The sequence below is a fragment of the Harpia harpyja genome, chromosome 11, assembly GCF_026419915.1.
Source record: "Harpia harpyja isolate bHarHar1 chromosome 11, bHarHar1 primary haplotype, whole genome shotgun sequence".
NCBI classification, from domain to species: Eukaryota; Metazoa; Chordata; class Aves; order Accipitriformes; family Accipitridae; genus Harpia; species Harpia harpyja.
This window is the reverse complement of record NC_068950.1, coordinates 35,200,587-35,224,175: the sequence shown is the minus strand read 5'-3', so window position 1 is coordinate 35,224,175 and position 23,589 is coordinate 35,200,587. Positions and strand designations below refer to the sequence as shown.

At 45.3% G+C, this 23,589-nt stretch overlaps 3 protein-coding genes across 5 annotated transcripts in view; 2 read left to right on the top strand and 1 right to left on the bottom strand.

The window, feature by feature from the left end:
* Window positions 1-9,865: 9,865 nt before the first annotated feature.
* On the top strand, window positions 9,866-17,205 carry IPP (intracisternal A particle-promoted polypeptide). Its single transcript, XM_052802368.1, has 8 exons — window positions 9,866-10,209; window positions 10,325-10,756; window positions 11,078-11,233; window positions 11,990-12,157; window positions 12,964-13,101; window positions 13,392-13,514; window positions 14,197-14,417; window positions 15,359-17,205. Exons 1-8 carry the CDS (start codon window positions 9,921-9,923, stop codon window positions 15,581-15,583), a joined length of 1,752 nt encoding a protein of 583 aa, XP_052658328.1. The 5' UTR covers window positions 9,866-9,920; the 3' UTR covers window positions 15,584-17,205.
* A 1,860-nt stretch (window positions 17,206-19,065) lies between these two features.
* Window positions 19,066-21,877, bottom strand: TMEM69 (transmembrane protein 69). Of its 2 annotated transcripts, none has more exons than XM_052802372.1 (3): window positions 21,273-21,877; window positions 20,755-20,817; window positions 19,066-20,120 (listed from the first exon to the last, which is right to left on the bottom strand). In XM_052802372.1, exons 2-3 carry the CDS (start codon window positions 20,797-20,799, stop codon window positions 19,389-19,391), a joined length of 777 nt encoding a protein of 258 aa, XP_052658332.1. In that variant the 5' UTR covers window positions 20,800-20,817; window positions 21,273-21,877; the 3' UTR covers window positions 19,066-19,388. The 2 variants fall into 2 exon arrangements, with proteins under 2 accessions (XP_052658332.1, XP_052658331.1); XM_052802371.1 differs by having other exon boundaries at window positions 21,553-21,876.
* Window positions 21,878-22,266: 389 nt separating this feature from the next.
* GPBP1L1 (GC-rich promoter binding protein 1 like 1) overlaps window positions 22,267-23,589 on the top strand; it is a 35,505-nt gene continuing 34,182 nt past the window's right edge. Inside the window, exon 1 of one of the 2 annotated variants that reach the window (XM_052802369.1) lies at window positions 22,267-22,393. The gene's annotated coding sequence lies outside the window, so the exon portion shown is untranslated. The remainder of the gene's footprint in view (window positions 22,394-23,589) is intronic. The other variant, XM_052802370.1, reaches the window with a different exon arrangement.

Genomic DNA, 23,589 nt, shown 5'->3' with positions numbered 1-23,589 from the left:
GGACTCATCGGGTAAAGATGAATGACATTCTGCTTTCAGTTATGCATCCATACTCCCTCTGACATCACTGTAGAGTGGACAGGTCTGTGCCATTCTGTACAGCCTTTCATAGTGGTATCACCAGGGAAACCATGAGAAGGATTTTTGGGGGGGTTCAGATTATCAAATTGTGAAAATCAGCATCATCTCAGTGCTTGCTATATGGCTAGGGATCTTACAGCATTTAAGGATCTGGTCCACAGTTAAAACAATGACTTGGCACATCCTGTTAAACTAGGAGAATCTTAAAAATCCAGCACACTTTCTTCACTGGGCTGTTTATTTATTGGAATGGTTTCACACAGCTGCAACAGTAATGCTAAACCCATTAGGTCATGCTCTGCTTCCAACCAGCTTCCCAGTATATTTAACAATGGACTAATTCCTACCAGCACTGAATTGTTTTTAGAATGACTCTTTGCCACATCTGTATTTTGTGCTAACTCAATTTGTCAGTTCTACTGTTTGAAAAGAAAGAGCAAGAATTTGGTCTTCTGTAAAGCTGTGACAGTCCTTTTCCCCCCTATTTCACCAACTCTGTTCTTTCCTGTCCTTCTTTATTGCACCTGAATCAGAGCAGAAATTTTCCTGCTTTTTATTTTGCTGTGCTCAAAATTCAATAATTAATTACCCCCTCTCACTGCCATAACACCAACTTCTTTCTGTATCACCATGGCCAAAGATTTCCTTCATCTTTTTTGTTAAGTATAGCACAATTGTTTCTGCCTATGTCTCTGCTCTTTTTCTTCCCATTCCACTTTATTCTCTTTGCTCTGGCTAAATTACTCTTGAAACCACTCTCAACAAACAATCCTTCCATGCTTAGTTTCAGGATGACCCATGAGACTGGTTATTGCATGCTCTTGAACAGCACTGGATCCTACAGCAGCTAAGGGACCAAGACCATTTAGCTCCTATTCATAACTTTCCCACTGACTCATGATGTACCCTAAGCAAACCACTTAACTCTTTTGTGACCCCAATAATTTTGCAGAGCTACCATATTTCTTCTAGGTCATCTCTTTTCTAAGCCAAAAAGTCAAGAACTACTCAGTTGTCCCTAGCATAGAAATTGTCCCATACCTTTTGGTCGTTCTTTCATTGACGCAGATATGTTTTATTCAAATACAAGTTACCACCCAGAAAGACTTGCAGTCTTGATTTAAAGCTCCAAATAATGGAGAATTGTCCAATGCACCTGATAATTTGTTTCCTCAGTGTTAAAGATTATCCCTAATTTAACATTTGTTGTTTCGGCTTTCAGCCACTGGTTTTTGCTAAAGCCTGTTGGATTAAAGAGTTCTTCAATGTTCAGCATTGCTTTTTTGCTCAGCAGCATATACAGTACATCAAATTGCTTCTTAGCAATTAGCTCTATCTTAGCTCTCTTTAGTTTACCTATGTCATTATAAGACATTCCCTCTCTCCTTAAATCATACTTATGGTTCTTCTCCGTACCTTCTCCAGTCATGAATATCCTCCCTAAATTGTATAAATCAAAGCCGTACTCCATGGCAGTGTTAAGGGTGACCAACAGAGAGCGCACCATGTCCCTGCCTCCCTACACACTTCTCCCTAATTGCACTGCCCGCGTCTATAAGAGCGTCTTTCTGATCATGTGCATACCTCCAGTGCCCATGTGTTATGATTCCTCATTTTTTTTTGGCGTTAATTTTTTCCACTATACAGCTCCCTGGTCCCAGAGGTGTGAACTGTGATCTTAGCTCTTAGGCTTATTGCTTTGAACTTGGTTGTATTACAAAACCTTCATGTGAATATACCAACCTTCCTAAGCCACTGTTTGCTCTGTCTAGCTGCTTTATACTCACAGTAATTTACATCTTAGACAATCTCTGTGTCACTCAGAAATGCTATCAGTGGTGATTTTACATTTACAGAAAGGCTAGGATAACTCAGATAAAGCAAAATTAAAAATAACATGAAACACTAAAAATCAGACTACAACAATACACTGGGAAGGTGAACCAGGGAAAAGAAAGATCCAAGCTACTGATGACTGCAGACATCCCCAGCTAATGCTGACTCGATTTGGTAAGTGCCGGGTATGCATCACAGCTCAAAAGCACATGCCCTGCTTCTGGACCCATGCTGGCCCAGACAACTGAAATGTCTCTGTATTTAGTGACACTAGGCTCGACTAAGATCTTTATCAAACTGTCACAATTGTAGACCAAATGCTTTGTGAAATATGTTCCTACACTAATCTGTAGGAAACAGACTTAACAACCTTTATCAATAAATTAAATTTGATTTATCAACATGACAATGTTGATACAATAACAATTACTGCCAATTATTGATTTATTTACGACCTGGCTACGTATCAGCTTTTGTACTGTGCTACTTGGAAGTGGTGTCACGTTAACCATAACACAGCTAGCTGGGTCATCCTGCTTGTTCTGTTTATTTAATTTTCTTTCCTTAAACATTGGCACCCAGAAGACTATGAGTCTTCTGAAATTTCACTGGAATGCCAGGAGTTATTACAAATGAGATCTCTCTTGACAGTTCTGTTAGAGCTCTTACGTATAGGTTTAGTATATGAGCCTGCTGCTTTAAAATTATTAACGTTACTTATGATGAGGAACCTCATTTTTAATTACTTGCAGACTGAAAAGGATTTCATCATCCTTCTGTAATACAAATATTTCATCCTGCATATACTTTGATACTAAGCATTATTAACAAAACTTGCTCACTGTATCTGGTGCCATTGCAAGGCTTTCTTTATCAGGTTACTCAGTTGTTTTCACCTTCAGTTTAGTTGTGCCAGCCACAATTTCCTGTAGTACCTTTAGAGTCCTCACTCTATTTTTATAGTTCATAATTCTCCATGGATATTGATTGCAATATAGCTTCCTTTTTAAAAAATAATAAGCATCAGTAATTATGACATTTTCAACTTCTGTTGCATTTTTCATGTGCAGGTTTCACTGAGAGCATTTTATAAATATTCATTAGTCTTCAAAATATACCTGAGAGGAAAATAAGTAATGAGAAGCAAACTGAGTCAGTGGGAGAGAGTCAGTAAGAGACTTATCTGATCATTGCAAGTATTGCAGAGCTAGGACTAGCACAGACAAGTTCTGTTTCAGAGCCGTATTTCACACTGCAAATGGAGTTGCACTTTGTAAGGTGATCCTTGGACAAAAGTTATTATGCAAAAATTATAGAAGAGATTCTATGAAATAAAATATTGCAAAAACCTAAGCATCCAAAAAATAGAACAAGTTATTAAACAATGCGTTTCCATGTACCTTGAAGGATAATGAAATTATAAAAATAGTAATTGGTAGATTATTTAAGACAAATAATGTCAAAACAGGCTAATTTCCCTTGCTGAGACAACCAGCCTGCAGAAGAAGGGAAAGCTGTAGATGAGATATGGCTTTTTAAGGGTTTTGATAACATTTGATGTAATATTCTGATAAGCAAACTGAGAAAACCAAAGTGCAAATGAAATCACCATAACACAGGTGCACAACTGGTTAAAAAATATATTAAAATATTACTATGAGTATGTTGTCATTAAACGCAGACAGGTCTTCTATTAGGAATCCCAAAGGGTCTGTTCTGATTCTACTCAACACTTCTGTTTACTCAGACAATGAATTAGAGTTTTTGCAAGCACTCTGAAGGACAAGATTAGAATAAAAACGATCTTTCTAACCAGAGAACTAGTCCAAGCTTCCAAAGGTGAAATTCTGAAAAGGGAGATGAAAAATGCTTGCACTGAGGAAAGGTAAATCAAGTTAAAAATTCATCCAGGGAAACACACAGCAAGGGAACAGCAAAGCAGCCAAGGAGCTGGAATGCATATTAGCAACCTACGCCATTTACAGTTGAAATGTTACACTGTGGAAGTTTTACTCTTTTAAGGCTTCAGTGCATGTGGAGCCCTGGAAGTCCTGACTCACCAAGCAAGCAGATGCAGGACCTGCAGACGTCCTACTAACAGTTACTCAGAGTTTGTGACGTATCTTACATTCCACGGAGGCCCTGCTTCTGGAATGACCCCACCGCACACACAGGCTGTGGAATGTGGTGGGTATCAGGCAGAGTTTAACTCTATCCATCTTCTCAATGAAATCAGCTCACAAGTTCTGTCAACCTAAGTACAGTATCTTCTAGGACAGCAAACATGCTCCTGGTATATATCTAATGACTATATAAAGAGAATAAAATCAGTTGAATTTATGCACATTTTCTGGTTATTTTCCTTCCTTTTTTTCTGTTCAAAAAGTTTGCGTAACTTGGAGTTATTTAAAAAAATGCCACGTGCTCTAGACAGCTCATGGGTCTGTTGTGTGTTTGCTGTGCTTTATTATCCAAGGGAACATGGTGATTTAGACAAGAAGAGTTAAGTAAAGAGTCCAAAAAGCATTAGGATTTGGATTACAGTTTGAAACATTGCCAAACTTTACTAATGGCAAGACTAAAGTCCCACATGCCTGAAGACTCATAATTCTCAAGCACAACTCATTTTTTCCTTTTGGCAAAAAAAAAAGACCTGCACCTTTGATAAAGTCACCTTAGCAAGCAGGTCTAATTCAGTGTGAAGCTGCAGGACAACTCTAGACAACAGTGAAAAAAGAGCCAAGCTGTGAAATCAATCTTCTACCTCAGATAAGTATGAGGACACAGTTAGGATTGGACCCCAACAATCTGGCAGCTTTCAACATCTCCAAGAAGAAGTTGCAGCGATCCCCTACTACTGAGATTTAATTCTCAGAGAAATGAGGGGGGAAACTGCTGCACCATTTTGCTTCCCCTTAGCTACTAAAAGCATATATCTACTGCATCTGTTTTGATCACCAACTGCTATCCGAGTCTTAGTATTATTTCGGCCTCCTTCCTTGGAAATGCAGTGAGCTCTCTGTGGAGTTTGCCTTGGTTCCCCTCGCAGACAGCTGTGATTAATTCAATGTTCAAGCTCTTGAGTTAATTCTCTCATTAGATCACTTTCCTTCTTCATGGAATGATTATTCCCACAGGAGAAATGAGAAAGACTAAAACAATATTGTGCTAGTATCTGACACACTGCATCCAGGATGTTTACTTTAAATCAAACTGCCTGGAATTGCTCCAGACTTATGGCTTAAACACAAGAATCTTCTAACTGGTGGGGAACTGTAGCCACGCATGTTGCACAACACTCCCAGTTTCACAGGAATTCCTCCAAACTTCCTGCTAGGTAAGTGCACCCAGAACACAAACCTCTCCACACAAATAGGTCAGATGACACAGTCCTTTCATTGCTAGGGCATACTTTAAGACTGAAAAAGTTTTTTTTCCTTTTTTTTATTACTTTTTATCATACACCAATCACTTTTCTAACCAACACTATTGTGAAGGTGAAGCCTGGAGCACACAGCAGTGAAATACTGCCAGTGCTCCTGAAATCACAAGCCATTATCTCTGCATTGCTCACTGGGAATGTCCCATTCCCTCTGGAGGCTCTTGCAGTTCAGACATGCTCCCCACTTTTGCTGGCTGCCATATGGCTCCCCAGGGTGTGGCTGGTCATTAGAGCACATCACCCCGCTCAGTTGGACTCTAGCACAGCCTGCTTCTCAGCACCTTTGGTGCTATGTGGATACTTGGGAGAGTTTCTCAATACCCTGTTCAAGAATGCTAAACCTGTCTGGAGCGACAGCTCTGATATCAGGCAGTTACCTTAATGTCACCTTTACCTGAAGCCATATTACCATGAAAGTAATAAAAATACTTAATTACGAATTCCAAAACAGACAAAAAAGTTCACAAAGGCTTCTAAAGACGAAGAGAAAAGAGAAGAGAAGAGAAGAATCATTCAGCATGGCACTTCAATGAGCTTTACAGTTTCCCTAGCCATTAACAGTTCAGCTGAGAAATGGATAGAGCCATCATCACCTTGCTGGTAGTGTGAAAACTTAAAAGCTTTCACACACACCCTATATTCTGGGGCTGCCTGTGCAGAAAGACTAGCTTTGGGGACCCCTCTTGCTCTCCTTCTTTGGGTCAATTCCAGGTCAGACCTCTACCATACACATATACACTCGTAATCATCAAGCTTCATTAACCCTCACAGGAATGAAGGTAACAGCTCTTGGACCTGGCCCAAGCCTGCCAAGAGAGAGTGTTCTCATGCCTCGCTTAAGTCTGGAAAATGTGTTATCTCACTGTGAAGTACAATGCCTTTACCCACTGAGATGGGAAACATTCAGACCCTGAAGAGAAGCTTCTTCATCCACTAAAGCTTATGTATCACATAAAAACATAAGCTGACAACAGGTCTATGCAGGTATCTAGTTAGGATCTAGTGCCTGTAGCTCATTAGAGGCTTTTAACTGAGTAGACACCATGATAACCAGTCCCATTGGGGTGGTGTTAGGTTAACCACCATTGTCTTTGAGAAATACCTTGAAAATACCCAGGGAGCCTCTTCTCTCCTCCATTTTGCATGAGTGTGAACTCCAGCAGCCTCTCTCATCTTACCCCTACCAGGGGCTGCAAATTTATCATGCAGCATGTAACACACCACTCCACTAAACTGTGCATCAACAGAGACTGCTGATCTGCACCATTGCCTTCGGCATGCAATGGCATCCTGAGTAACTGGGACACCTGGGCAAACGTAGGCCTTAACAGAGAGAAGGGGTCTTGGAAGTGCAAGAGATGTAGCTTAGTGCACTACAGATATTTGTAGTCCTCATAAACTCTTGGTGGCTCTGTACTTCTGCAATTTTGGCTTCCCTGGGAGAAGTTTGAGTTCAAGTCCTTATGAAACTTAGGGAAGTGGAGCAAAAATGGTTGTATCCTATGAAAGTTTTGTGACCTGGACACCAAAACACAAAGTAAGCTCCTTTCCATTTTGGTGAGGCTGTGCAGCACCTCTCCTCTGATAGGTCAAGTGCATTAAAATACAAATAGTAACTACAATGGGTAATTAGTAATTAAAACAGCAACTGACTGTACCACTGAAAGATTATAGCAGATGCCTTAGCACAGAGGACAAAGTGCAGAGATGCACTGCAGTTTGGAACAGGAAGTGAAGATTTCATACCCATTGAAACTGGGGGAGGAATTTGACCTGGCACATTCTGGTTGACTTTCATGGAAAGTGGCTCCCTATCACAAGACATCCCATGGGGTTTGTCATACCTACAAATAGTCAAAGCCTGAGTTTCATGTCTCCTCTGCAAGAGAGAATTTTAGCAGCCAAGTATGGTAAGGATACTGCTTGAATACCAAGTTGAAATGGTCCCCAAAGCTATAGGTATAATGGATGGGCTTCTGACTAGAGGCAGACAGGCAAAACTGCACTTTCAAATCAATTATTTTTCTTTTAGTTTTTCTGAGACTAAAAGCCCTCCATCTTTATGGCGGGGGGAGGGGGGGAGAAAAGAAAATAACACTTAGATCTAGCAAAGATCTTCCTGTAACAGAGGAGAACTACAACACCCACACATGCAACACTTTAGCCACCCATTTTTGTTGCGTATTCAAATGTATCATCCTGTAGTAACAGCACCATCTGCAGGATTTGAGTTAGGGAGGACGGACACCTTACTCGGCTGAGCAGGACATCTTCCAGGCATCTGGAAAGGTTTTCCTGAGAAGCCTTCAGCCAGGGAAATCTGAGCAGCCATGGGCCTCTGTGGCATAACACAGGGAGGACTGCAATGCTTCATGGCGCTCTGGCACAGCACAAGGGGGTTTTCAAGAGAAAGCCTGGATAGCTTGTTTGTGAGATTCTTCTTACTGAGGGGTTTTGGTCGTGTGACAGCACTTCTGTGCAGGTGTGAGCAGTGGGACACATTGAGGAGCACAGGGTATGCCTTTTTTGTCGCCTGTCCTACATGTCAGTCAGCATTCAGCTGGCTTATTGGCAAATATCATGTTAGGAGCCTATTAAATTAAAATTGAAGACATTTTTAATTCCTTCACTGCAATGACTGTCATTCTTGGTGTTAGTTAATCAAAAGGCTCCTCATTATACAGTGTGATTTCACACTGTCAAATGTACTTTCAGGCCTGTTCCTGAAAATCTACAGCTTGTTTTGGGAGATGCACAATTGTATATAGGAGCGTTAGGTCCATCTTGTAAAGCTTCTGTGTGGTTACAGAAGGAACATGCTGAAGCAGTGCCCTCTTCTGGAGGCAGAACCATTCAACCACATTAATACAGTACAGGACAGGCCTTCAGGGCAAAATTAGCAGTCTCAGCAACGCTATTTTGTGTCTGTAAATTTGGCGCTATGGTGTGAAATCCTAGTACTGGCCAAGTGTCTAACAGCTGACATCAGCCAGCGACTGAGCCACTGGCATTTAGGAGAATTCTAAGCCTTTTACTCACAGGCCACTTCCGATGAATAAAATGTCAGGGCAAGAGGGGTCTGGTTTCTTTTACTGATTCATCAATGAAAGAAAAAGCTCAACGCACTTATTAACCTAGCTTAAAATTTATACTGAGTTGTATCAGCATGCATCCAACTGTGTGTGCTTGCAGAAACCTTATTTTTCTATCTAGATGTATATTTTTTATGGGTATTTTTTTAAGACCAGCTTGAAAGGTAATTTTACCACTCTACTGTCAAGAATGTAATGCTGATGAACGGAGAAACCAACAGTCCCCAGACAGTATCATGATTCAGATTCCTTCCAGAAGCACATTTAAAAGTTATTACAATGAAATGCAGAATCATGAGAAAAGCCTGAGGGGCCATGACCATTGTAACTGTAAGCAGACATGTTTTTCTTTCCCAGTCTCACAGTAAATAGATATGGAAGCGTTCCAAGAGGCTCTCTGATTGCTTTTTGCTTTGGCTGCATGTCACGTTGCTGAACAGTTGTGGAAAACTCAGGAGGGATGCTTTTCTCTCAGAATCAGTGCCAGCTCTGCCGGACCCAGTGACCGTGTGCGTGTAACTCAGTATGTCATGCTCATCCCTTGGTCAGTGCTCAGGCATGCAGTGACTCAGTGAATTATACAGACTAAGACGGAAGCATGCTCTGCCTCAGGATCAGTGCTGACCCCAGTGGCTCACATGGTACTGCTACAGGACACTGTGATGAAACATCCGTGCTGGAATGAAGAAGGCCCAAACATGGCATGACACTATAGAGAAAGGGGGTGAGCGGGCTGGCTCTGCCTCCGGTCAGTGCTGGCTCTGATGCCACAGTCCTGGGCTAACAACAGGCAGTTCCCCCTGCCTCCCATCCCTGGGGTTCCCCCAAGGCAGATGGTAGCTGTGGTTTCTCCCCAACGCTGCCATGTTTCTCTCTCCCAAGCATAGATTAAGGTGGCTAGGAATCCAGTTTGCATAAAGCACGCCTGACGGGAACATGACAGAGGGACAGAGATTGTGAAGGCAGTGACGGCATATCTGCCATTCACCTGTTACCTCAGCACCAGGCACAGAGCAAACCTATCAGAGGACCAGCTTCAACCACATACAAGAAAGCTCCTCACAGAGCAGGCAGCGAGCCCACGGTGCGGTGGCCAGAGGTGCCTGTGGGGGGGAACAGGCTCCACAGGGCCAAGTGACCAGGCAGGCACATAGACAAAGGATCAGACAGACGTACCACAACCAGGGCAGATCCACCTCCTACGCCCACTGAGGGAGAAGGGTGCTCAACACACAGAACCCCTCAGCAGCCCCTCTTTTACGAAACCCGCCGTCGCCACACACCCGCCTCAGCGGGGGGATCGCGCCGGCCCGCCAACTGCCCGCACACCCCCCTCTCACCGCCCCGCGCATGCGCCACGGGCGAGCCGAGCGGGGCGCCGCGGGCGCCGGTGCGCATGCGCCAGCGCTGCCCCTCGGGGCGGTGGGGGACGAGGGAGGGGCCGAGGTGCCGCCACCTCAGGGAGCGCTATGGCGTGCGCCGCGGCGGCGAAGGGCGCCGGGAGCTCCTACTCCGACCGGCACGCCCGCCTCCTCCTGGCCCAGATCAACCGGCTGCGGGTCGGGCAGAGCTTCTGCGACGTGCGGCTGGAGGTGGGCCCGGAGGCGTTCGCCGTGCACCGCCTGGTGCTGGCGGCCAGCAGCCCCTACTTCGCGGCGCTCTTCGCGGGTGGCATGAGGGAGTCCGGCCGGGATGTGGTGCGGATCGCGGGCGTCGAGGCGGGCACCTTCCACACGCTCCTCGACTTCATCTACACAGGTAACGGCTGAGGGGGGGCGCGGCGGGGGCGATTGCCCGACGGCCGGGCCGGGGTGGCGGTTGCCCGACGGCCGCGGCCTCGAGCGGAGCCCCGCTGTCGTGTGCCTGCCCGCAGGGGTGGTGAGCATCGGGGAGCACAACGTTCAGGAGCTGATCGTCGCCGCCGACATGCTGCAGCTCACCGAGGTGGTGGAGCTCTGCTGCGAGTTCCTGAAGGGGCAGATCGACCCGCTGAACTGCATCGGCCTTTTCCAGTTCTCCGAGCAGATCGCCTGTCATGACTTGATGGAGTTCACCGAGAGCTACATCCACGCACACTTCCTGGAGGTGCAGAGCGGGGAGGAGTTCCTGGCGCTGACAAAAGAGCAGCTGATTAAGATCTTGCGAAGCGAGGACCTCAGCATCGAGGACGAGTACCAGGTTTTCATAGCGGCAATGCAATGGATTTTGAAGGATGTGGGGAAAAGAAAGAAATACGTCGTAGAAGTGCTGGAGCCTGTGCGATTCCCTCTGCTACCAGCACAAAGGCTATTAAAATACATAGAAAGTAAGTGAAAGAAGGAAAGAAAGAATATCAGATGCTTGTATTTGAGCAAACCATGTGTTGTGCAGAGTTACAGGATTTTGATGGATTTTTTTAGATGAAGAGCATGATGAGTAAAAAGATTTACTCTATAGCAAACAAGTTCTATTTTTTAACAAATAAGCGCAGCTTACTTTAAAAACATGCTCTTGAAAAAGTCTTATAAAAGTAGGCAGTCTTGATTTGTCTGCTATTTCAGGAGAAGCTAGTAACTTTTCTACAGCTGAGTTACTTATTGTCTGTAACTTTTCATTGTGCCTTTTTTTTTCTGCTTATTTCCTCAAGGTATTCGAGATTTCAGCCTTCGGGTGGCCCTGCAAACTCTGTTGAAAGAATATTGTGAAGTCTGTAAATCTCCCAAAGAGAACAAGGTCAGCAGTTTTCTGCAAGCTTCTAAAGGTCGTCCCCGGAGGAAAGCCAGGAAGTACCTTTATGCAGTAGGTTAGAATGTGGCTGTTGGAACCTTGTAAAACAAATGATGAAGTAGCATCTCATATTACGGTACTGAAGGAGATACTGGATTTTATTTTTTAACCAAAACATATAAAAATAGAAAAATGTTTCATTTGGCTGAGTTACCACATTAGCTGCTTTCTGCTTAGAATTGCACAGAGGGGCAGCATTCACATTTCTTGTCATTATGACATGGCATTCAAAGCCTAGATTTGCCTTTTAGAAATTATTTGCCTTGGGTGGAAAGCTGCAAATCAGCAGAGGATTTGCCCATGGTTCACTGCTGGAATGGTGTATACAAATTCACTACACTCCTTGTTCTTCTGAAGGCTGAAGTTTTCTCTGTCCAGGATATTTTGGTTCATGTGATGGGATACTTGAAACTGCAAGTTTTCAGCAAAGCTGCAGCTTTCTATTGGAAGGGAATGCTCTTGTTTCACCCTGTGGGAAGTAACACTGACTTAAGATAGCAAAGGCTCTTGGTTGGTTTGTGTTTTACTAAGAACACGAATGGTAATATTTGTAGTGTTGTGGTGAAGTGGTCAGCTCAGGCACAAGTTATGTGACCTTCAAGGTGACCATTCTTCCTTGTGTGCTGGAGAAAGAATGCTACTTGGAAAAGTCCGATTCCTACTAAAAGTGGCTAATGGCTGTTCCTGTAATTTTTTTGATGATTTGGATGCAGGAGTATGGGGATGAGCAGAAAGCTCTTACCCAGCCATGATCTTTCCACTTACTTTCTAGGGGGGTACACCCGACTGCAAGGAGGACGCTGGAGTGACAGCAGAGCCCTCAGCTGCGTGGAGCGATTTGACACCTTCAGCCACTACTGGACCACAGTGTCCTCTCTCCACCAGGCTCGGAGTGGGCTGGGTGTGGCTGTGGTGGGAGGAATGGTCTATGCCATTGGAGGTAACTGCTGAAACATGCTTTCTTTGTTACATGGATACTTATGGATGGAGATTCTGTAAATTTTTCTTCCTGCAAGTGTTTCTGAAGAATCCAACAGTAGACAGCACAACTTTTAGATATAATAACAATTGAACTAGGGTTCCTTGGTTCTCTACCATCACTGTTCTGTGAATGCCTGTTTAGGCTCCTATATTAGTCATTTTTTACTAAGTTGCTCTTCCTTCATGGTGTAGCAACTCACAGATAAGCATGTGGACATGTGCAGATACACTAAGAGATGTTGGATATTCTGTGGACTTTGTGTACCACCACTAATAGCATTTATTTTCTCACTTGTAGTCTAGCAGAAGCCCATAACATAAAAGGCAGTAATACGGGACAGACCACTTGTGGTCTGCCTACCTGGAAAGGCTTGTTATGTGTGTTTTTACAACGACGTGATGAGTAGCTCTACCAGCCCATCATTAAAAAATGCCTATGTATACTGTTTTTGTCACCGCAGAACACATTCTTTGGTCTTGAAAACCCCGTCAGTTGTGCTGCAGAGTAAAAAGTGTGTAGCACTGGCTGTTCACCCCTCTGATGTTTTCAGTAATGTTTCAGGGAACTGTTGATGAAAGCTGTTCCTAGTGATGATTCAGTTCTAGGTATAAATGAAGCTTTTGCTACTTTGGCCATTTGGCTAGCTGAAAGAAAGATCTTGTATACAAATGTTGTCTGTCCTGGAAGGAGTTGAAGAATGCTTCTGTATCTGCAGTGCAAAACATTGCGTTTCCCCTGTCTCTGTTCTTGCTCTTATTATGCAGGTGAGAAGGACTCGATGATTTTTGACTGTACTGAATGTTATGATCCTGTTACTAAGCAGTGGACCACTGTGGCTTCCATGAACCATCCCCGTTGTGGACTGGGAGTGTGCACGTGCTATGGCGCTATCTATGCTTTGGGTAAGTTTTGGGTTTTTTCCTAGGTGAAGTTAATTTTAAAGGTGTTAATTCATGGAACTTGTAAATTTATTTGATCTTAAATATTACATCTTGGTGTTGCAAATTTGCAAACTTCAGTTTTGAAAAACAGCTGTGTACATGAGCATTGGTATACCAAATCTTTGTGGATTAGTTATTGTTCAGTTATAACTTATTTCCATTGTAGATTGCGTGCTGGTGTCAGAATTTGTCCTGGAACAGTGCACCATAGGTCAGCTTCATGCCATTAAATTGTTTGCTGTTATTTGCAGGAGGCTGGGTTGGAGCAGAGATTGGCAACACAATTGAAAGATTTGATCCTGAAGAAAATAGTTGGGATGTGGTGGGAAGCATGGCTGTGCCCCGTTACTGCTTTGGGTGTTGTGAAATGCAAGGTGAATATTGTTAAGTTTGTATCCATAAACAGTTCCAAGAGCCATTGGATTGTGAAGCTTTATGTTTCAGTCATGAATTTTTAGCTTTGTCTTGTACTGTGCTGTCAGTTGCACAAGCTTGTGCCTCACTTATTTGTCCTTCTAGTACCGTATCTTTAATTATACAGAACTCAAAGACTATAAAATTCTCTCTGTCTTCTGCCTTTTCTCTCATGAAAACAGTTTTTACATGGCTGCCAGTGTGGTTATCCAGCTAGTCTTTAACAGTTTGTTGTCCTTCCTGATACTGCTTTTATTTACCTCCCATATTTGGGTTTGTGTGTGTCTTTGTGACAATCTGAAGAGTTGCCACAGGTTATTTTAAGACAGACATGTCTAAAGACTTGATCTATGAATGTGCTTATTAAGGATTTGATCCAGGCCTTGTCAGCAGTTGCAGCCTTCTGAATTTTCTCCCCTGCACTTGCTTATTTAGTGCTTTCATCAGAGTTTCTAGTGCTTGAGCTGCAAGTTACTAATTTGAAAGCTTTATGTATGCTACTACTAGACAAATGGAGGACTTTTATCTGGCATTCTTAAACCATCTTAATGTCAGGCTGAAACTTGTATCGTGACAAACATTTTCTCTCTTTCAAACCTTTCTATTATGAAACCTAATAGAGGAAAAACTATGTTTCTACAGGTTTGATTTATGTTGTTGGTGGTATCAGCAATGAAGGAGTAGAGCTGTGTTCTGTTGAAGTCTACGACCCAATATCTAAACGTTGGTCTGAGCTCGCTCCAATGAGCACCCGAAGAGCATATCTTGGTGTAGCTGCTCTCAATGATTGTATCTATGCTGTGGGAGGCTGGAATGAATCTCAGGATGCACTTGCTACTGTAGAAAGATACTCCTTTGAAGAGGTATGGTACAGTCCCTTTCTTTCATAAATGTAGACTGTGTCAACTTTGTGTAAGATGCTATAGAGGCAGCTTGCTTCCTTTCTTTAAAAAGTTGGAAATTCCATTTCCTTTTCACTACTGGCTGGTAAACCAAGTGAAACAAAGTTTCAGTGACCTCAGGGTTCCTCCGTCCTGACCAGTCTCTAGAATCTTGCTGTCTGATTTAGTGGAGTGTTTATGAAGATTGTATGCATGCTTTTGGGAAACTGAAAGCTAACCAATACTGATGATGCATAGATCTACTGTAGATTGGTTAGGGTTAAGATGGGGGGATAGATTCCCCCTCTGCAATAGAATGGTCAATAATCTGACGAGAGAAAAAAAATCCCTGAAAAAGTAAGAGTTGCCCTTTGTTGCAAAAGTTGAGGATCTTTCTTCTGCATCAAAATGTAGTAGTGTTTCAGCATGGCTAGAAAAATCACTTTGAACACTTAAGCTTTTGAATAAAATAAGAAATTATTCCTGACTATTATTGCTTATGTTTCTGTGATGCTCTTTGGAACAGTAGCTAGTGTTAAAAGCAGAGCATAATCCAGTGTGCCGTTCTGTTTTGCTTTTGGAACTGAATCCAGTTTTCCTTATTTCCCACCTAAAACTGCATACCATTCTCTATTTTGGAGACAGACTGCATCTTGCAGTGACTGAAGAAAGGGAGAGTTGTTGTGTACAGACACTATGTGATCTGTTCTTCAGTGACTAGCGTGATTTCAACCACTTGTGAAAGTGCTGTCATTACAGTCTTGATAATCCTCTTGATACCGTACACATACCATATTGGAGCCTGTGAGGGGTATACGTAGTGGTTTTTGTATATGTTTCAGTCTTTAAGCTTTAAAAGTTACTTTTATCAGAATCTGGGCTTATCCTAAAACTACTTGTTGACTCTTTCACCTTCTCATTAGGAAAAGTGGGTTGAAGTTGCATCAATGAAGATACCAAGAGCTGGTGTCTGTGTTGTGGCTGTGAATGGATTTCTTTATGCCTCGGGAGGCCGAGCTCCCAGTCATGATTTTGCTGCTCCAGTAACCTCTGACTCTGTTGAAGTTTATAACCCTCATATGGACAGTTGGACTGAAATTGCCAACATGATCACCAGCCGCTGCGAAGGAGGTGTGGCTGTGCTGTAAAACCCAAAGAAGAAAACTCATTCAAGGAATGAGTAAATCCGTGTCCTCAGATTTCCAGTTTCATTGGCCAGAAACCTCTTCTAACACAGGAGCTTCAGTAGAGACAGTGGAGAATTAGATCAGAGGGCTTTTCCTGAGCAAAAGGGAATATTAAAACTCTTGCCCTTCAAATTGGCTTATCCAACATCTGTCTTGGGAAGTATTCTGTTAAGAGTAGGAATGCCCCTTATGACGGGATTAAGCTCACTGAAATGGCGAGTTTGCCCTGTAAAAATCTGTAGAAATCATTCCAGCACATTAGAGACATTAATCAGGTTGTTAACTCTCTAAGGTGCACCAAAGCTAGCATCTTTAGCTGGCCTTACAGTCTGGAAGGAGGTTACTATAGACAGCTAGGAGTTACCTGTAGATAAGAGCAGATGGGCTACTTGGTTAGCATTAGTTGTCCTTTTCTGGTGGAAAACAAGGAAGAGAAGATAACAGATCGGGAAGACTTGGTACCTCTACTTATGACCTTGATGCATTTGAGCCTCTTTGCTGCTGCTGGATGTGATGAGCATTAAATATGAATTGGATATTTACTTTCTGGTCACTCCACTAACCTGGATAGTGAGTGGCTGAGAATTTCCTGTTCTGGAAGGTTGTTTTCACAGTTCTAATAATGTCATTCCACTTCAGCACAGGCTTTTCTTCTCAGTGGTATCAGTGATGCCAGTAGAGCTAATTTTTGTGTAAGCTCTGATGAATTTTAAATGGAAATGCTATTCATTAGATTAGCTGTTCTGTTTAGGACTGCTCTTAGTATAAAAAAAAAATACAGGGAAAGCCTTTTGCCCCTTTTTTTTTAACTTTTCCTTAGTTAAATGTGTTTTACCCTGTGACACATGCTGAGACTTGGCATTAGAATACATGCTATTCTACAAGGTACACACATTCATCCTTGCTACGTCTCGTATCCTGCCTCTTCCAAATTTGAGTGGACAGAGTGTTTTGTGATAGAATTTGCTGCATTCAGCATTAAAGTGAGGTTATTAGTGTGTTTTGTCTTAAGGAGTTTGTATTTAGCTTGGATGCACTTAGTAGAACAATACTACTAGGAGTTTGGAGTTATTTCTAGATTCATTAAATTAACGTACTTGAAGTTGCTTTTTGCACAGTATGATTGCATTTTCTGCACAGCTGTGGATGATTTGGATGGAGTCTGAAATAAGGCTGCTTGAACTTTGATAGACAGTGTTATTCTAGAACACAAAACCAGAACTGGAATGTCACAAAACAGGAAGCCTGCACTGTGTAGACAAAGGAGCATTCATGCTGTCTAGGTCAATATCCCCGTGTAAAATTAACAAATTAATACATGAATAAAATTGTCCAAGGTGAGTGTTGCAGGTACCTTAAGAATCTTGGTCTTACATTCTAACATAGTGTTGGGAGATTGCCAGGCTAAAACATGCTAGATGATGGAGCATTTGTTTCCCTGATTGTTCTATGATCTTGTGTGTGCTTTTACTTCAAAAGGATTTCTTATGTGTGTGAACTAATGTTTATTCTGTCTTTTTTTTTCTCCCCCCAAGTTTAAGCTTGTTTTAAACAGTTTTTCATAATAAAATGCATTTTCAGAACTGACTGTGGAATGCTCTTGAATAGGGTGCTTTCCTATCACAATGAGTTGTATTACTGCCACTTTCATATAATAGGTCGTCTTTTTTTTTTTTTTTTAAACTGGAAATCCTATTTCCCAGTAGGACACTAGGAGAAGATTGGTTATAAAAGTTGACTATTTGAAAGGTGCAAGTAACACATTTCTCTGGTAAAATAGTCATGCATTTCTCTTCTCAGTGTAAAATCACTCAGACTTCTTGGAAGTCTGGCTGCCTTGCCAGCTCTGTGCAGCCCTCTCTGCGATCAAATGATAGGTATTTCTTAGGCTTTCTTCTTTACATTGCAGGATCCCTTGTGAACCATTTGAGAAACATTACGTTAGCTCTATTTTATTAGTTTGGGAACTACACATTCACTTCTGATTCCTACACGTAAACTTTCTGGTTTAGTGGAGCTTGAGGGAGTTTGCTGTTATATGAAGTTACCTTCTCCAGTTTTTGTAGCTGATTCTATCATGTTTGAATGAAACTTTGAAGTCATTTGATTATGGTCTCTGATACTCAGCACCTCTTTGGCTTGACTCGGGGAAAGGCAGTACTCTTCTCTGGACCCACCTTAAAAAACACCATGTCTAAGTAAGAAAGAATAAAAGAACTGTTTTCATTCACAAACTCAATTTTACTTCCTTTATATTCAGAGAGCACTGAAATATATTGCTGTTTCAGAGGTATGATACTGTTAATGTGTAAAGGTTAACAGGTGACAAAAGTTAGAGGCCCATGTACATAGCTGCTGTTTCAGCAATACCATGTAAGATGACTCCATCTTCAGGATAGACAGGCTTCTTAAATGTCTGTTCTTTGCAGAATGAACAGATAACAAATTTTAAGTGACAGCGTGTGCTTTATTCTGTATAGAACAACAGTGGAGAATAGTGCTTCAAGAGAACTACCAGGATTATCTAAATTGGTCCCAAGACTGTGTGTGGATGTCACTTTTCAGCTTTCTTCTTGCATCTTATACTGTACTTAAAGAATACTTAAGGTAAAAAGCCTACAGTAAATATGCCCACATACAATTTCATAGGTTTCTTGAGGTAGCTGAGGCTAGAAAAGAAAAACCACGTGACTTAGGTTGTATATTCTTCCCCTAAATTATGTGTTAGGAAGACTTAAGTACAAAGAGCATAGGCTTCTGCAGTATTTTCAATGACTGGCCTATTGTGGATGGTTTGCAGGCTACAAATCCATTTGGACCTGCTCCAGGTGCTCAAATAAAATGAACTTTGAGGAGGAAAAAAAGACAAACTACTTTCAATCTCATTATCTGATCCCTTAGTCCCAGCAATCGAGTCCTTGTGTCATATCATCAGTTAATAGTACTTTAATTTAGGAGTATGACAGATCTTTATGGCTATGTTGCATGCAGCTTCCTTGGCTAGGCAGCCCTAAGTCCAAACAAAACCTAGGAACAGATGGCCCAGGTATCCTTTTTCATTTAAGTAAGCCTGAGTAGGAAGTTAACCTTCTGTCTCTTGTGGGCCCTTGTCAAAGATGCAAAGCTTCCCCTTCTAGCTTTCCCCACTCCATCACAGCAGCTGGCTGACATATTTTAAGGGAGTGCTGACCTTGGCTTGCCACAGCAAACAAACCTTGCCTGTCCTTTCTTACCTGACTAGCACTTCATCACATAGCATTTCAGCACCTCAGCTGAAGTAAGACAGAGAAGAGTTTTGTTCCACAACGTAGGAATTGAACACGTATGTACTTTTGCATAACTCTCTGCTGCTTCTTTAAACGCTAAACTAGAAGAACTGCTTTCACCTTATTACTGTTCGTGACTGCACAGTTGTTCTCCCGACCACAGAACATTATCACACGTTATAGTTAAACCAGATACTTTAATAATTCAGCATAGAGCAGTTCATACGCGTGTCATTAGATTCTCCATTTTAAATTCATATGACAGTAACATCTCCTTCAAGAGTGATGCTTTGTTCTACAGATAAGGACAGACTCATGCCTGCCTTGGAAGTCACTGCTATTTACAATCCTTCCCTCCTAAACTAGCGAAGTTGTTCGCTTTGAGAATAAGCTTCTTGATCCCTGCCATCCTACAACTTCTAAGCATAAATAAGTCTTTACTTCCCCTGAAACTCAATACAAATACCTTATTGGCAGATAAATAGCTTTTTCCTATTGATTTATTGTTTTGTGTTTTGCCATTTATTTCTTCTGTTACTAGGGTGCTCCTCTGAAATAGTCTTCAATGCTGCAGTAGCTAACAGTGATAATACCATCACCACTGTTCCCACTACCCTCAGTACTTTAAACCACCTAGGATAAGTAGGAAGAAGGGAAAGGTCATAATGTAGTGCTATCCCCAAGGCCATTATTAGCATTATTGCACCACGTGTGGTATCTTTAAAAAGTAAGGCTTGCCAGGCAAGTAGAGGAGGAACTGTACTGTTAGCCAGGTTCAGCCAGTCTGGCTTGGCTGGGCTGTTTTCCGGGAGAGCAAACCCCCACCTCTTTCCTCCTAGGAAAGAGACTGTTACGGCACCATACGTAATCTGAGCAAATGCCAGCTCTGGGTAGTAGGTCCCTTGGATGGCCATTAACAGTGGAACAGAAACAAATGGAATTAGCCCTGCAAGGCTTAAGTGGAGGGCTGGCTTGGGAGAATCCTTCAGTGATTTCATACTTCGTTGCAAGACGCCCAAGTCTTTGGTCTCAGATTCTTTGGGGGTTTTCTTCTTGAAGAAGGGGGGAGACGTATGAAAAGCCTGGAGCTTAGTCGCATATACTGATGCTGGGTTGAGGCTTGGAGATCTTGAGAGAGGACACACGTTTCTCTGCAGCTGGAGGCTGAGAGAAGACCAAGTTGTCTTATTCTTTCCATACAGTAGTAGTCTGGGAACGGTCAACTTCTGGAGCTGCAAGTATAAAACTTGTTCTGAACACCTTACAATGTAGGTTTACAGATCTACAGTTACCTAAACTACCTATGAAATATTGTACCAAGTAGTTTTCCAAGTCAGGTCACATCACAGCTGCCCCTCTTCTCAGTTTGCAGGTGGTTTTTAACTTAACTAATTAACCTGATACAGCTTTCACAAGCTAGCTGATGAAGAGCAACTAGGCTCTTCATAGTGAGTAAGCAAACCTTACTCACTACAAAAGGTTTGTATATCCACCTATCCTTCCACCCACACGTGCACTCTTCAGGCATTTTTAAGTTAAGATAGAGAAGTCCTTTTCAGAGTAGAATATAAAATGATTACAGAAGTAGGACAAGGTCACCCCAGAAACCAGCTACTATCCCCTCACTACTCTACCAAAAAGAGAGAGGAAAAAAGACCTTTAAACAATAAAATTTGATTTTATAAAAGAAATATCTTAGCTTTGGCTAAAAGCTGCTGTAGAACCTAGGAATTTTCTCAGAAAAGCTGAGTGATAAACATGTGGCTGCTCCAACTTGTAAGTCACCTTTTTTTTTTTTTCAGTGCTCCACTCACCTTTTGCTACTTTAAAGAAAAACAGACAGCAAAAAAGGCTTCAGAAACTTACTTTGAAAGGTGTGTGGAAGCAGCATCGTTGTATGTGAGGAAACATCTTTGTTTTATCAAGGCCCTAAAACAGAAAAATTCAGGAGGAGGTCTGAAACTGATGAATTGCTGAGTTTGTCTTATGTCCAAAGCTAAGTCACAGTCTAGACTTGTTTATCAGATGTGGGACTCTTACAGGTGTATACTTAAAGGTAAATATTACACGTACTCGATCCTTATTTACCCACCACAGGATATTTTCTTTCAGGTAGCTCTATGAACTTAAGTTCTAAAGTTGCAATGACTGTTACAGGAGCAATTTCTAAGTTAAAGAACTGAGTATCAGGTGATGGCTTCCCTGAACGTCCTTTTCTTGGGGCTTCCCTTCCCATCTCCTTTTCGTGGGATAAATGGCTGCACGCAGCTGATAAACGAGCAGTTCCTCACGTGCGGCAATAACAATCTTTAACCATAAAGGAGCGGAAACCTCACCGCACCCCAAGCTGCCGGTAAGCAACCTGCCGGGGGGACAAAACTAACCGGCAAAGGCAAGCTGCTGGCCGGTGGACTTGACTCCCCGGTTCACGGTCCTGCTGCTCCGGGGAAGGGGGGCGGCTCCGAGCGCCCAAAGGCCCGGCCCGGAGGGAAAGGGGAGAGGAGAAGCCGTACGTCCGGAGGGGATGCGGGTGCCACGGGGCCGAGGCGGCCACCCCGAAAGGCACGGAGGGGCCGCGCTGCCGAGCGGGGAACGCGCGGGGCGCTGCAGCCGGCCGGGGGTGGGCTGTGCCCGCCGCTAGGCCCCGACCGCGGCGGTACCCACCGGCTCCTGCCGCTCCGGTCCGCGGCCTCCCCGGCTGGCACGGCCCCGAGCCTCCTCGCTGAGGCAGCTTCCGGTGCCCCGGGAAGCGCTCCGGCGGGGCCCGGCGCTCAGCGGTGCCACTCCGGGCGGGAACAGCCGCGGCCCGTCTTTTGTTCCGCCGGGCTCGGGAAGCGCCCGGGTGTCGCGTGGCGCCCACCAGAGCCGGGGGTCCCGGTCCCCGGCGTGCTCGAGACCGGGGACGGCAGAGCCGAAAAGGCGCGCTCCTTCCCCTCCCGCCACTGTAGCCTCGCTCGCTCCCAGCCCGAGGGCCGCGGTCGGGCTGCCAGAGGGGCGACAAGGGCCTCCGCTATCCGCGGCGGGGGGGGGGGGGGGGTGTTTGCCACTCCTTCTTTCCAGGTTCCGGGGTCTCCGCAGCGGGCAAGCCTCGCTCACCCGGAGAGGAGCGGCGGGCTGAGGGCGGACTACAAATCCCAGCGTGCCCCGCGGCGCCGCGCCCGGCCGATCGGCGGCGGCGGGAGGGCGTACGGCCTTCTGGGACGCGTAGTCTCCGGTAGCTCCCGACAGGCGACGAGGGCGGTGCGTGCTACCGCTCTGATTGGTGGGGCGGGGGGCGCGCGCGCGCGCCCCTCGCCGAGGTCCGGGGCGGGGGTGGGGGAGCGCTCCGCGTGGCCGCCGGGGGAGCCGGGCGGGAGGCGTGTCCCTTCCGCCTCTTCGGCCCCGCCCCGCGCTCTCGCAGGCCCCGCCCCCTCCGGCCCCCGGCCGGGCAGGGCCGGGCAGCCATTTTGGGCAGAGCTTTGTTATGGTTCTGGGGCCGCAGGAGGCAGCGAGAGGGGCCTGGCCGGTGAGTGCGGCTCCCACACCCCTCCTCCCGGCGCCCCGCCGCGCTTCCCCGCGCGGCCCTGTCGTCCGCCGCCCCGGGACCCGGCCCGCCGCACCCCACCCCCCCCCGCCGGCGCTGCGGCCTCGGGGCGGCCCGGGATCGGCCTCCCGCCAGGCCGGGACCCCGCTGGCGGCGGCGGCGGCGGGCGGTGCGGGCGCCGGGGGTTGGGGGGGGGGCTCCCTCCGCCCTCGGCCCCGCCGAGCGCCCACCCCCCTCCCTCAGCCGCGGCGGGCCCGCGAAGAGCCCGCTCCCGAGGGCGGCAGCGAGGGGCTCCCTGCGGGGCCGGGCCGGGCCGGGCCGTGCCGGGGAAGGGCGGTCGGGGCCGAGGCTCCTCGTTTATTGTTTCCTGCTTAGCCGGAAAATTCCCAGCGCTTGGCGCTGCCGCGGCCGTCCTGGCTCTCGCCCGGAGTTTAGCCTTGTCCTGTCATCGGGCGGGGGCGGGGGGGGGAGGAGGACAGGCCGGAACGCCGCGTTCCGCCGGGGCGGCGGGGTGAAGTCCCCGGGGAGGCCGGGCCGGGTGTGGGGCTTCCTGCGCGGCGGCGGGGCGGGCGGAGCGCCCGCGGCAGGGGCGACTCCGCTGCCGTCTGTTTTGATTGCGAGCTGGAAACGAAACTGGGTGAGCCGCGCTGGCTCGGGCCGTTTCCCTTCGCCGCTGCGGGATTTACGGCCGCTCTTTCCGGCAGCCCCCGGCGGGAGGGGGCGGTCGGCGCCGAGCAGTGACACGTGTGCTGCGGGCAGCCGAGCCCGAGCGTCGCCAGCCCCTCTCGGCCGACCTGAGCGGGGCCGGGGCAAACGGAGGCTGGGAAACTCGTCAGGTGCCGCTCGTTATCTGTTCACAGGAAAAACAGCGTCTGGCGTGAGCGTGAGGTGGCTTTTTCCGTCGTGAAAGTTATTTCTCTGTGTCCGGTGTGCTTTGTGCCTTCTTGGCCTAAGCTCTTGCGTGGTTTCACTTAAACGGCTGCGGCTGGGCTTGATCAGAAGAGCCGTGTTCGCACGTAGCATTTCGAAGATGCGTTTAAGACCTTGAATTCAATTAAGTTTAGTAATGAGCTGTTTTGGAACAATTTTAGAGCGGTTAGTGGGTGTCTGCACAAGTTACGAGTTTTTAAAACAGCTTTGGAGGAACAGTCGCTATTTAAATCCTTGTACGTAATGGC

What these genes read in the sequence shown, in the direction of transcription:
- IPP (XM_052802368.1), top strand. Translation starts at nt 9,921, where the DNA reads ATGGCGTGCGCCGCGGCGGCGAAGGGCGCCGGGAGCTCCTACTCCGAC. An exon ending in GAAGTACCTTTATGCAGTAG is followed by an intron (nt 11,234 to 11,989) that starts GTTAGAATGTGG and finishes CTTACTTTCTAG; the next exon opens with GGGGGTACACCCGACTGCAA. An exon ending in AAAGATACTCCTTTGAAGAG is followed by an intron (nt 14,418 to 15,358) that starts GTATGGTACAGT and finishes CCTTCTCATTAG; the next exon opens with GAAAAGTGGGTTGAAGTTGC.
- TMEM69 (XM_052802372.1), bottom strand. Translation starts at nt 20,799, where the DNA reads ATGTTTCCTCACATACAACGATGCTGCTTCCACACACCTTTCAAA. An exon ending in GCTTCCACACACCTTTCAAA is followed by an intron (nt 20,121 to 20,754) that starts GTAAGTTTCTGA and finishes TTATACTTGCAG; the next exon opens with CTCCAGAAGTTGACCGTTCC.